This window comes from Furipterus horrens, unplaced genomic scaffold (genome assembly GCF_987537825.1).
Source record: "Furipterus horrens unplaced genomic scaffold, mFurHor1.1.pri manual_scaffold_6, whole genome shotgun sequence".
NCBI lineage: Eukaryota > Metazoa > Chordata > Mammalia > Chiroptera > Furipteridae > Furipterus > Furipterus horrens.
This window is the reverse complement of record NW_028327176.1, coordinates 181,364,686-181,378,134: the sequence shown is the minus strand read 5'-3', so window position 1 is coordinate 181,378,134 and position 13,449 is coordinate 181,364,686. Positions and strand designations below refer to the sequence as shown.

At 43.4% G+C, this 13,449-nt stretch overlaps 1 protein-coding gene across 1 annotated transcript; it reads right to left on the bottom strand.

The window, feature by feature from the left end:
• Positions 1-499: 499 nt before the first annotated feature.
• Positions 500-13,201, bottom strand: LOC150007929 (general transcription and DNA repair factor IIH helicase/translocase subunit XPB-like). Its single transcript, XM_090280844.1, has 7 exons — positions 13,077-13,201; positions 12,611-12,746; positions 12,291-12,455; positions 11,639-11,843; positions 10,139-10,453; positions 4,586-4,770; positions 500-574 (listed from the first exon to the last, which is right to left on the bottom strand). The coding sequence occupies exons 1-7, from the start codon at positions 13,199-13,201 to the stop codon at positions 500-502; spliced, it is 1,206 nt and encodes a 401-aa protein (XP_090136970.1).
• Positions 13,202-13,449: the final 248 nt, after the last annotated feature.

Here is a 13,449-nt window from a genome sequence, read left to right as displayed (position 1 = left end):
GAAAGTCACTTCGGAAAGAGGCCCAGCCCCTCCCAGTCCTGGTTAAGGCTCTAATCATGACCAGCTTGCTGATATGCCCCCGGACACTGCTGTTTATACATACACGGAGGGGCCTCCTCTGCGAGCACCCTTCTGCTCTCCTCTGCTTCTCTTCTAGCCGCCCCTTTCAGAGCTCAGCACAGGCACCACGTCCCCAGGAAGCATCGTGGGGACTCTGGAGAGGGTGGGGCGGGCAGGGCTCCTCCTCTGGGTGCCTTTTGCCACCTCCTACACCCTGTCTGTCTCAATCCACAAGGCTTGGGCTTTCTAGACGCCCAGGTTATTAAAATCATCTCAGGTGCCCAGGACCCAACACAATCTTTGGCAGAGATAAAATGCAAAATCAAAGAATTCTTTCCAAAGGCCATTGTATGCGTGCTTATGGGTGTCACTCTTTGATCTCAGGTGCCTGGCTCATCTCAGTGTGGAGTTATGCTAATTAGCTCAAGGGAAAATGTAATCACATGCGGCTGGGTTGGGCTTCATCCTGCTGCACAAGTTCTGCATTCAGATCGGCACCTCTCTCAGGAGATTCCTGGAACACAGGGAGGGAGAATGTAGATGTCTGGACACCAACTAGCGTGAGTGTGGGACACAGGACACAGTCTGCCTCCTACACGGTCTCTCTCTCTCTCTCTTTTCTTTTCTGAGCAGCTACTATGTAAATAGCATCCCGTGGGCCTCTGTGAGATATATGTGATGTACACAATATTGTATCTGCTCTAAAACACACATTTTATTCTTGGAATCTGATAGGACAAGAAGGTGGCATAAGCAATGATGTGAGTTAAATGATAATTCAAGAGAACAGATACTATTAACAAGTGGTATTCCAAGAAGAATTGCTTAACGGATGATAAAAATTCAATGAGTCTCAAGTCTTGGGTACTTGTAAAAACTATAGAGGACCACTGTTACCCCCCCGCCCAAGATGTGTGTACTGGAAATATTATAATATAAAACAAAAACAGCAAGCAAGTGACAGAATTCAAGAGACACAGCTGGAGCCCCTGGGTGACCAGCCCCGGGATTGTCCAGAGAAGTAGCAAATTAGAAGGAACCTGGGAGCAAACACACTAAGGATTCAGCATCTGATTATGGAATATCCGAGAGTAACAGCTCAAGAAGAATGTGTAAAGTTATTTCAAAGGTTTGGAAGGAGGAGAGAAGTAGGTCTGGTCATGTTATATTGTATCTAGAGAATATCCAAGATTTTAAAAAGCAAAAAGTGAAGTGTAACTTTCAGAAAGTTATATAATTAGAATGGTGCTACTATTCTGTTAAGTCAGCAAATATTTTCTTGTCTCTTTTTTTTTTTTTTTTTTTTTTTTTTGGGACATTATACTAGACAGTGGGACTATACAGATAATAAAGGCTTGATAGTCCCTGGCCTTGAGGAGCTCACTGTAGGGGGTTGGGGTATGTAGAACCAACAAAAGTGTTTACCCCATGGTAAGGGTTCCCAAGGATGGGACCAGAGCATCGCAGGGAAATTTTACGATAGTCATAAAAGATGCACACCAACAATAGTTGTCAATATGAGTTCAAACTGTGCACTTGTTTTCATGTTTGTTCTTCAAGACTAGGAAGAGTCTGCATGTTTGACCAAAAAGAAGGCTCCGTGGAAACAGGGGATGAGTAAAATCTGAATTGGGCAATTTTTGCTCAATCAAGCCCTGTTGCTGATTTGTCTGATTAATCGGGCTGGGTGTTAACCTCTCCTGCTTCACTGATGAGTGTGTCTACTCTTTAAGAGGGTAGTTAAAAAGTTTGGGGTCAAACTGCTCTCCCCTGATGGAAAGGGTTCCACCGTCCAAAGGAAGAGCTCCAGTGAAGCAACTGAAAATGTCAGGAGTGAAGCCCGGATTTAGGGAGTAACGAACGTCCTGAAAGTCAGGCCAGGGAACTTGGCCCGGGAATAAAGCCAGAATCATTTGCTCAGTTGGAAGCAATGAAGAAACAAGTCCTGTGGTGGAGAAGAGGGACCTCCAAGACAGCCAGACTTAATGAGCACACCCCTTGTTTTACAAAGCATATTGTGAGGACTGAGTGGACTGGAAATGGCACTAGAGCCAAGTGCATAAAGAAAACATGGAAATTGGGATCCATAGCATTATTTTTGTCAGTGAAGAGTATCTTTTAATAATCTTATATCTTATATCTTTATAATAACCTCAGAGAAGAGAAAATATTATTATTATCACCCTCATCACAATGCTTAAAGGCTAATATCAAGAAAAATGGAACTGTCTTTTGATCCAGTGATCCCACCGCTGGGATTATACCTTAAAAATCTTGACTATGCACCCCAATTTAAAGAGCAGTGTTATTTACAAGAGCTAAGTGCTGGAAACAGCCTAAGTGCTCATCAGTAGATGAGTGGATCAAAAAACTGTGGTACATTTACACAATGGAGTACTACACAGCAGAAAGAAAGAAGGAACTCCTGCTCTTTGCAAAAACATGGATGGAAATGGAGAGTGTTATGCTAAGAGGAATAAACCCAGTGATGGAAGTCAAATGCCATATGATCTCACCTATAAGTGGAACGTAATGAACAAAACAAACAAATGAGAAAAATAGAACCAGAGACATGGAAATAAGGAACAGACTGACAGTGACCAGAGGGGCGGGGGGGGGGGGATAACAGGGAAAGAAGTGGAAGTGTCAAGTAGAGAGGACCCATGGATATGGACAACAGGGTGGGGATTGACTGTAGGAGCGGGGATGGGTGGGTCACGCAGGGGAGAGCAAGAGGGGAAAAATTGGGACAACTATATTCAAACAACAATAAAATAGTATATATTTTTAAAATACAGGAAATGAGTGTCATGTCCAATTTGTTGAGGGAAGAGAGGTGGAAAGACTACGCAGATCAGCTTTTACCTCTCTCCCTCCGCTCTCTCCAGAGGATCGGACTGCCATAGAAAACATTGCACAATCACTTCTACTCTAGACACTCAGGGATAGAAATAAACACAGCCACCAACTAACCAGTCCACCCACTAACAACCAAACCAAACAACCAGCCAACCAGACAAACACACAGCTGTGAGTTGAGAAAGGACTATTCCCTTTCTGCACCATACCTGGCAGCCAGTAGTTCGCCCAGAAACATTTCAAGTCTATGGACTTCATTTTTCTTCTCAGAAAGGTGCTGTTTACTCTCTCCTAAATTTTCTGAGCTTAACCTTTCATCCATTTCATGGATCCATAAGTTCAGTTTTCTGTGCTGATCCTCGAAGCTAAAGAAAAGAAACATTCTTATGTTCTCATGACAACAGATTCTAATAGCTGAGGTCACAATGTCTATGGCAGTTAAGATCTCATGAATTTTCAAGTAGAAGGAAACTCAACAATAAGCCCATTCAAATTATCGCTTATTTCAATAACAAAAAGGCAAATCATGAAAATTTATCTTGCGATCTAGGCAAAACTGAATCACTCTATCTGGCTGAATTGGTTACCTGGTAACCATAGGTCATAATTATCAGCAAGGTTACATTCCTGGGCAACGTGCACTTAACTTTTTGTGTGTTACTACGTATGTCCAGAATTGGGGCCAATGGGTAAGTGAGGCTGTGGAAGCCCTGTGAAAAAAAGTTAAAGTCTTCTCTGTGTCTTTCTCTTCTAAAAGATTTGAATATAGCACAAGAGCACAAGGATTTTAAACTCTGAAAACAGTTTAAGTTCTCTAAGAAACCTGGACAAGAGTCAGGCATATTACTCTACCACCAGAAAGGCATATTGATTACACTGACATTTTTTTTTTCCCTTGGTAAGAGGGGTTTTCCCCTACCTCTTTCTAATTTTACATTCACCCATGTTGAACATAGCTTCCTGATTGGAATCTTGATTCATATAAATTCAATAGGTGTTTTCTGCCATAAGCCCAACCCAGCAAAAGTAGACTTGGATAATATAAAACCTGGATGTCAAAGCTCTAATGTCTTGAGTTGGTCAAACAGACAAAAATAAAATAAAAAAAATTAAAAAATTCATGCATTCATGTCATTTACAGTTACTACTGAATATAATTTATTTTTTATATAGAAAATAAAGCCAAACGATACCATCATGGTTCAAGCAATCAGTTATTGTTCTGGCATGAATTTATAATTAAAGTCAAAGCTTCAAAATTTAAACTCACAATTTCAAAGGTTTGTTATTCACAATAGCTTTTTTTCTCTAAGTTACTGAAAATATATTCTGTAAAGGGGGTGGGGATCTGGATGATTGCCCACACAAGAACACGGAGTCACTCACTTCCAGAAAGGAGAAGCGTGGACTCTGGAGGACAGCCAGCCTAGATTAGCACCCTCACTTTACCATTCACTGTATGCTCCTAGATAATGATTTTGTTTCATATGTCTGTGAGGTGGCAGAGCACCACCTGCCTCACAGGGGACTGAGGGAACTGCATTAGGGAGCAGCACTTCTGCTCAGGTTGTGACCTGTGTATTTACCCATGAGAAAATGACATGGTCCATTTCCCCTGAACCATGAGCCTCTCCCTGAGAGACAGGGCAGAAAAGGGGACAGCTACCTCAGCACACTGGACTTTGGCGATATAGCCGTTGTTCTGCAGCTCCATCCAGTTGGCTTCATAAAGCTTGGGCCCGATCAGAAAATTTAAGTCAACAATTTTGTCATCTTCCCGGACGAGGGTTGCAGTCAAACCCAACTTGCAGTGGGCCTGCACAATGGTGAGCACCCGTCGAAACATCTTGGCTGGGGAAACAAGTAGCGATTCACACTGTCACTTAAAAAAAAATTTTTTTTAAATCCTCACCCAAGGATGTTTATTGATTTTAAAGAGAGAGGAAGGGGGAGAGAGGGAGAGAGGAAGAAAAGAGTGGAAGAGAGGGAGAAAGAAAGACATCAATCAGCTGCCTCACATATACACCCTGACCAGGGTATGTGCCCTGACCAGGATTCGAACTGGCAAGCTTTTGGTGCATAAGACAATGCTCAGCCAACTGAGCCACCCTGCCAGGGCCACACTGTCACTTTTTTAAATGCTCAAGTACCACATGCAGCCTTGAGACCTAACACTGGCCTGTGACACTATGTGGGCTAACCCCTGGGTTTCTGGATCACTGGAACCTGGTTCTAGACAAGGATGACCATGTGGAAACACTTAACACCACTGCCAGACCTCTTCAAAAGAAGGATAAAAAGAGAACAATAGGGAGATACAACTTTCAGCATTCTCCACACTACAGCTCAGCAGGAGCACCAACGGTAATTTGATATGGGGGATACAACACTTAGAATGCAACCATGCTCAGAATTATCCAAGGGATTTGTCACCCTGAAACTTGCACCAAGATGACCAGGAAGAGGGCTGGGCACCTGGGGATCAGAGGAACACAGGGAGCCAGATCTGCTCGGCTTCTCAACATCTTCCCAAAAAGCAAGGAGAAAACAGGGAAATGTGAACTCCAGGTACCCTGATCTGCCTTAAGAAACCCTTCTCCACACTCCTCCAATTAGCTGGTAAACCAGCAGCTTCCTGTTTTCCTTTTGTTTGAACATTGTAATTGTTTCTGATTTGTCGAATTAAATAAAATAAACACATAAAGGATATGAGCTTTTTCATTTTAAAAGACCCAATTTATGGGTTTCCATGGGCTCACCTTTGAAAAATTCTAATAGTTGACCCTAGAACAACAGGCTTAAACTCCATGGGTCCATAAGAGTCAATGTACTTTCAGTCTGAGGTGGGGAATCTGTATATGCAGAGAACCAACTTAAGTTACACACACAAGTTTTTGATGCAGGAGGACCGGCACCCCCAACCCCAAGTTGTTTAAGGGTCAACTTTATTCTGAAGGAAAGCTAAAATGTTTATCTTACAATTAAAGGTAAGGTTAATGATAACAATCTGAGGAATGAGAGGTCAGACTGTACCCAAAGCATAAACCAAAACCATAACAGTAAAATAACAGAGGGCTGTCTAACTCCAAGTAAACATCCAGGCCTAACATGGATCACACTTAGACTTGGAAAACAAACAAAAAAACAGGGTCAGTGTTACCTCCAAAAATGGGGCCAGCTCAAAAAAGCAGGCAGCCAAGGACCCCAGACAAGCTTCCCATCAGAAGGACAAGGTAGCCATAGCAATGTAGACATCAACCTAACATGGGCCCTGGGCAGCAGCAGCAGGGGTGGCCCAGGGATTATCAACTCCAGGGAAGTAAAGTTGGGCCCTGCCTGGGTACTGTAGCCAGAAACAAGCCCTCCCTGAGGCATCTGCTCACAAACCAGTCACATGGCTCTTACGTTCTCTAACAGCCATGACAGCTGTCACAGAAGAACTCACATTACAATAAAGTGTACAGCTTGATCAATTTTTATACAGGTACACACCTGCAGAACCACCCAGGTCATGATCTGAGTGATCACAGCACCCAGAAGTCTCTCTGCTGACCTGTCCTGTCGACACCAGCTCTCCCTCAAGGGCACGATGACTCTGGCTTCAGACATCACAGAGGGTGTCTGCCTCCTTTTTGACTGCACAGTATGTCATGGTTGTTATCTAACATGTATTTGTGTGATTCTTTGTCCCTCCTACATTGTCTCCAGTGCTAAGCACAGTGCCTGCTATTAAAGGACCTCAGTAAATACTTGTAAAAATAATGAAACTGGCACAGTGCCTCCAATGCAATAAATACTTAATATATACAAGCACTGTAATAAGAATTTCTTATTAATATAATGACCTAATAGGGCTCCTTTTGGAAGAGCTGTAAAAGAACATAGCAACCTTTATTTTTTGAGGTAACTCTCAAAGATTTGTCATTCTATTTAATCCAATGTAGTAAATATTTAAGTCAAGAAATTGACTCTGATTTGCTACAGTTCCCTTATTTAACATTTGCTCTCCACCCTGGTGAGCGCCTGAACTCAAAATCCTTTAGAGCTGTTTGGTTTCACTCTCCTACCGAACCAGAGTAAGTGATGCAGGAAACCACAGCAGAGAGGCACACGGCAAGCATGAACTGTATGAGGTACATGACTACAACCTCATCCCCAGATAACCAGGCCCAAGCCTGGCTGTTACCCTCTGGGACCTGGGATCCAGGTGGGAACATTGTCATACTAAATATATACTCAGGCAGAAAGCCTCTAGCCTTCCTAAGTTTCAAACGCAGATGATAGAGTTCTCTATATCATCAATTTCCAATCTAATTAAGTCAAATACCCACCTTCTTTCAAATTTCCTTTTTAGTTTAGTTTTAAAAACTGATTATTTTCAGGGGGTGGGTGGGTGAGTGAAATCAGTTCTATAGATTTTAATCCATGTATAGATTTGTGTAACCACCACCATAAGCAGGATACAGACCAATCCATCACCCCCAAAATCTCCCTTATGCCCTCCCTTTATAGTCATACCCTCCCCCACCCCATCCTGACGCTCACTGATTTGTCCCCATCACTGGAGTTTTTTTTTCAAGAAATGTGCTATCAAAAGCATCACACTATGTAACTTTTGAGACAGGCCCATTCACTTAGCACACTGCCTCTGAGATTCAGCCAGGTTGTCACGTGCAGCAATCGTGTGTCCCTTTTCACTACTGAGTAGTGTTCCAGGGGACAGATGCACCAGTGTGTCTCTCTAGTCACCCACTGATGAGCATGTCGGTTGTTGCTAGGTTTTAGAGATTATGACTAGAGCTGGAATAAACATTCACATACAGATTTTCGAGTGAACCTACATTTTCATTTCTCTAGGATGGCCGTCCAAAGGTGGGACTATAGAGTCATATGTTAACTTTCTAATAAGCTACTCAACTTGTCTAGAGTGACTGCACACTGTGCACTGCCTCATGCAGTGTGTGACAGCTGCAGCTGCTCTGTACTCTGTCAGTACTGAGTATTGCCAGTTTTATTTTAGCCAGTCTAAAAGGTGTACAGTGGTGTATCATCATGCTTTTAATCTGCATTTCCCTGAGAGATTATGATGGGGAACTTCTGTTCAAATGCTTACTGGCATCTCTATATTCTCTTTGGTGAAATGTCTATTCATGTTTTCTCCCTATTTTCTAATGTTTTTGCCATTGCCTGAATATCTTATAGGCAATCAAATTAAAATGTCTAAATCCTACCCCTGGTCACTTTCCAAATCTGCTCCCTCTATTGTCTTCCACATCTCAATTAATGTCCACTCTATCCTTCCAAGTGCTCAACCCAAAAACCTGACAGTCATCCTTGACTTCTCATTCTCTGAGCTCCTAGAACCAACCTGTCAGCTTAAACTTCACAACATATCCAGAATTAGATTACCTTTATTCTTTTTTTAAGCCTTACCCAATGATGTTTTACTGATCTGACAGAGAGAGAAGGGAGAGAAGGAAGGGGGTCGGGGGGAAGGAAGAGAGGAAGAGAGGGAGAGAGGGAGAGAGACAGGGAGGGTGGGAGGGAGGGAGGGGAGTGGGAAAGAGAAACATCAATGTAAGAAAGAAACATTGATAGGCTGCCTCCCATATGCACCAGACTGGAGATTGAACCCCCAACCTAGGTATGTGCCCTGACCAGGAATCAAACCTGCAACGTTTTGGTGTACAGGATGACACTCCAACCAACTAAGCAACCCAGCCAGGGTGTGATTACCTTTATTCTTACCAGATCAAGCCCCCTGTTGGGATCCCACAAACTAACCCATTTAGCTGCTTCTACCCTTGCTTCCTTCAGTCTTGTCAGCACAGCAGCCAGGGCAATACTTCTCTAGTATTAAGTCAGATCAGGTCACCTCTGCTCAAATCCTTCAAATGACTTCCCACCCACTCAAGAATATAACACTTACCGTGACCTATGAGACCCTACATATAAGATTTGCCCCCAGAAGCTACCCTGCCTGCCCCTCTCCAACCTCATCTTGACTGTTCTCTTTGTTGCCCTCTATAGTCACAGGGCCACCTTGCCGTTGTTGGGCCATGCCAAGTACTTTCCCATCTCAGGATTTGCACCCTGTTCCTTCTACCTGAGACCCCTAATTTCTATCTAGCTTGCTATGAGCATCTAGGTATCTTCAGACACCCAGAGGTGCCGGAGTAGCTCTCATACACAGAAAAGCAGATGCTAGAACCATTTGGACAATATTTTGAATACTCCATGTAAAAATGCCTCCTACCATTTCTTTAAGAGTATCTCTAACTGATACTTATAATTTTTTATCAGAAAAGGTTTGCCTGGTATACCATACAGCAATGAAAAGAATACACTATCAATACATGTTACACTATGGATGAACCATTATGCAAAGTGAAAGATGTCAGATACAAGAAAATACATATGATCCTATTAATATGATGTCTCCAGAAAAGGCAAGGTTGTAGAGATAGACAGCAATTCAGTGGTCATCTGGGGCTAAGGATGAAAACACTGACTGTAAATAAGTTCTAAAACTAGATCATGGTGATGGTTGCACAACTCCATAAATTTACTAAAAAGCTTGAATTATATAATTATAATGAGTGGACTTTATGGTATATAAATTATATTAATACAGCTGTTTTTAAAAACAAATTGCTTGCAATATTAGAAGTAGGGCTTCTGTAATATATTAATGATCAATACTTTAGCCTTCAAATAAAACAAACACTGCTGCAAGGATTTTCAATGTTCCTAGTCAATTTCACAGGACCATAAAAAATATGGGGTTGAAATGCAACAATAAGACTGAAAAAGAAAAAAAATTACTCTGGGTCAGTGATTAAGGAAGCTGTGAAAGTATATGCCATCCACCCCAACCCTCACCCCCACATGCTTCTGACTTATTCAATTACTTTCTTTAGTTGATTTTAGAGAGAGAAAGGAAGAGAGGAAGAGAGAGAGAGAGAGAGAGAGAGAGAGAGAGAGAGAAACAACAACTTATTGTTCCACTTATTGATGCATTCATTGGTTGATTCGTGTATGTGTCCTGACCAGGGATCAAACCCACAACCTTGGCATGATGCTCTAACCAACAAAACTACCAGGCCAGTCTTTCTAGCAAGATGGGTGTACTACATAGTAGCCCCTCTCTCAAAACAACAGCTGGAAATCAGTTTTTGTCCATGCAATGAATGAGCAGCTTAGCTCTCACTCTGCTTACCTGGTATGGTGTGTACCTCATCCAGGATCATGAGGCCCCACTCCTGAGTTCTGAGCCACTCCATGACTCGCTCAGCCTCCCAGGACCTTTTGGTGGTGTGGCCCAGCATGGAGTAGGTGCTAATGGCAACGGAGCAGCCTATGGGCTTGTCCTTTGCATCAGAGGTGAAGCGGCAGATCTGGCTGTCATCAATAGTAGACCACATTTTGAACTGGGCTTTCCATTGCTCCACAGACACAGCTGAGTTGCCTAGCACCAGACAGCGTTTTCTGACAGTGCATGCAGCTGTCACGCCTACCAGGGACTTCCCAGCACCTACAAGAAACCAAAGAATAATCCTACCCAAGGCCAGGCTAAAATGAAGGAGAGAGACAGACTCATCAGCACACAAATCTGGACAAATTATTTGTACCAATCTTCACAACGGACACTGTGAGGCAGTTACTGCTCTGGAACCTGTGTTTGTCTTTGTAAAAAGGAGCCATGCCCACTTTATACACAAATGTAAGAAATACAAGAGACAAGTGCCAGCCCCTACTGTAGCATCTTCTTTAAATGTTGAAATCTCAAAACAAACCAGAGATAAGAGACACTACATTTTGAACATGGTAAAACTAAGACTAAGGCATAACTTGCCCAAATCCATGGGAAAGGAGTGCTGCTGGGGTTGAGTGTGCCCAGCACACAGATGCACAAAGGAGGACTCGGCAAAAGACAGCTGTTATGACTACACAGCCAACTGGGCTGAGAAGTCATTAATGCAGTGTGTACACTGCTGGTAGAGACAGAGGAGAAATTTCAGAAGCATCCACATTTACTACCATCAACCCTGTGAAGATCAAAATTAAAAAACCAAGCTATTCCTTTAAACAGCAATTCTTCCTTTACCAGGAATATGGATCAAAATAACTCATGGAGCTCTAAAAAAAAGAACACCAACACCTAAAGGCCCATGAAACTCCCCTAGAGTTTCTGCCACTTTAAGTCCAGGACAGTGGAGTCTGTTGTTACTGTGGACAGTGAAGCTAGGCCAGGAGCTGCCACGACTTGGGATAAATGATATCAGACAGGAGCCAGGGCAGCTCCTGCCTTCATGGATGAACACACTCTAACCCACTATCCAGGAACAAGCCAGTGTCTGTGCTGGGGAGCTTCCACCTAAACAGGCGTCACAAGACTGATGGCAAAGAGCAAGGGCCCAACCCAGCATGCAAAATAACAGCCTCCCTGACACACTGCCCAAGATTTCACACATTGCTTAGGTGTTTACCATCTGTTTCCACCTCACCAAAATAAGCCTGAGATCAGAGTGTTCTCTCCACCATTATATCCCAGTGTGGAGGTCAGAGCCCTGCACACAGCAAGCCCTCAAATATTTGTCAAGTCCTGAATGGGAGTCATCTGACCATGGCTATTCCCTGGCCAGATGTGATTTAGAGAAAGGTACACAGGGAGAGTGTGAGGCAGCCTGGAGGTCTTCTTCATTTAAGTATCACTTACCACAAGGAAGAACAATGACCCCTGAACGAGCACGCCCATTCCCAAACATCTTCCGCAAGCTCTTCTCCTGATAAGGTCTAAGGACGGCTGTGGGTTTCAGGTCAATGTTGATATCAGGGTTAACTGAATCATTCCGAAAGTCATATTCTGCCAACAGAGGGTACTCTAGGTGGATGCAACGTTTCTGAAGCTCCTCAATCATTTCCTGGAGAGTGAGAACAAAGGAGGTTTTATAAACTTCCTAACTCCAAAGCATGCTCACCAACAGCACATATTCTAAGGGGCCTTGTGATCAAAAGGACAGCAGTTTCCCTAGGCTTTGGCAACTTCAGATCCTGCTTAATAAAGGCAACCCAAACTGAGGACACAGAAAAAATGAAATCCAACCAGCCACAAAAAATGCCCCTCTAGCGTCACTTCCCACACCTCCCTAAGAATTTGTAAAGGTTGACCCAGCCTGAGGAATGGAACACCCAGATCTAATTCCATTAGAAGGAATGATGCCATGGCCCACAGACACCAAAGAGGAGAAAGCGGTTTGGGAATGGATGAGCATTTCTCTCACACAGACTACAGAAAGAGTCCGTGCAGGGCTGGGCCAGCTTCTGACACAGGCTTAGAGAAGGAACCAGGAAGGAATCTGTTCAATAACCTGCTTGACTTCGAAAGATACTGTCTGTGTCTCTTCTTCTTCTTCCTCATCTTTGTCCATTTGCTCATAAAAGTCAAACAGGTCCGTTGGGATGTCAGATTTACCCTGTTGATCTGTCACCCGGGAAGTGGAGGGCCCACCACTGTCTTCAGCAGTCTTTGCAATCTGTAAGAGAAAGATAGGATTTGGATTTGAAAGCAATAACTTAAGTTGCAAGAGAACTTCATGGCCTCTAGGTTGCAAACACAGAAATAGAAGCACCTGAGAGAGCAGCAGCACCAACTGTTCCCACCCCCAGGGTGACCCAGAAGCTCACATACAGCAGATCTGCTTGTGAAAGTCTCCGTGATGAGCTCAGTCACCTCCCCCTCAGAGCTCCTCAGGCGGCACTCCCGAATCACTGGGTCCTGGAGAAGATGCTGGATAACATCGGGGTGGGAGCTTTCAACGAGGTACCTACAAAAGGAGATGCCTAACTGACCAGTACACCATATTCAGAAGGTCTCATTGCTCAATCAGATGTCTGAAAACAGTGGCCTCATGCTTCTCTCCACTTTCTCACCCTCCCACAACCCTTTGCCAAATCTGAGCTATAAACTACTGACTGTGGTGTAACATGAGAGTTGTGGGCAAAGCATACTTTGAAGACAAATAAGCCGGGACTTGAGCCTTACTTAGGGAAGTGGGTGTTGGTGCAGAGTGGATAGTCCACAAATGTTGGCTTCTTAACATCTGGAGTACAGAGACTGAAAGTGGCTTGGACAGGTCTGTCACAGAATCCCTTACCTATTGTGCTTCAGGACCAGCTTGACTTTTCCATAACTGACAGTACACAACTGTAAGGAGTGACAAATCAAACAGGCAAAATTATCAACATGTAGCTCACTCAGAACGCATTCACCACTGGGCATGTCCTACCACCTATCAACCAAGTACAGAGTTCAGGTTACGTAGGAAAACCCAATGTGCACTCAGGCTCAGAGTTTCCTAAATTAAGCTTTGTCTATTAGACTCCTCTTTTTGAGAGCAAAACCTTCCTATTGCCTGATGAATTTTGATGCACATCTCTTAATTAACAAAGCAGGGCTTAAAAATCTTTATTTTCCCTTTCCCTTTCTTCTCCATTGCCACAGGCCCCAATCTAATCCACAGACCCATC

What these genes read in the sequence shown, in the direction of transcription:
- LOC150007929 (XM_090280844.1), bottom strand. Translation starts at nt 13,201, where the DNA reads ATGCCCAGTGGTGAATGCGTTCTGAGTGAGCTACATGTTGATAATTTT. An exon ending in CTTTCACAAGCAGATCTGCT is followed by an intron (nt 12,456 to 12,610) that starts GTATGTGAGCTT and finishes TTTCTCTTACAG; the next exon opens with ATTGCAAAGACTGCTGAAGA. An exon ending in GGTCATTGTTCTTCCTTGTG is followed by an intron (nt 10,454 to 11,638) that starts GTAAGTGATACT and finishes GGTTTCTTGTAG; the next exon opens with GTGCTGGGAAGTCCCTGGTA.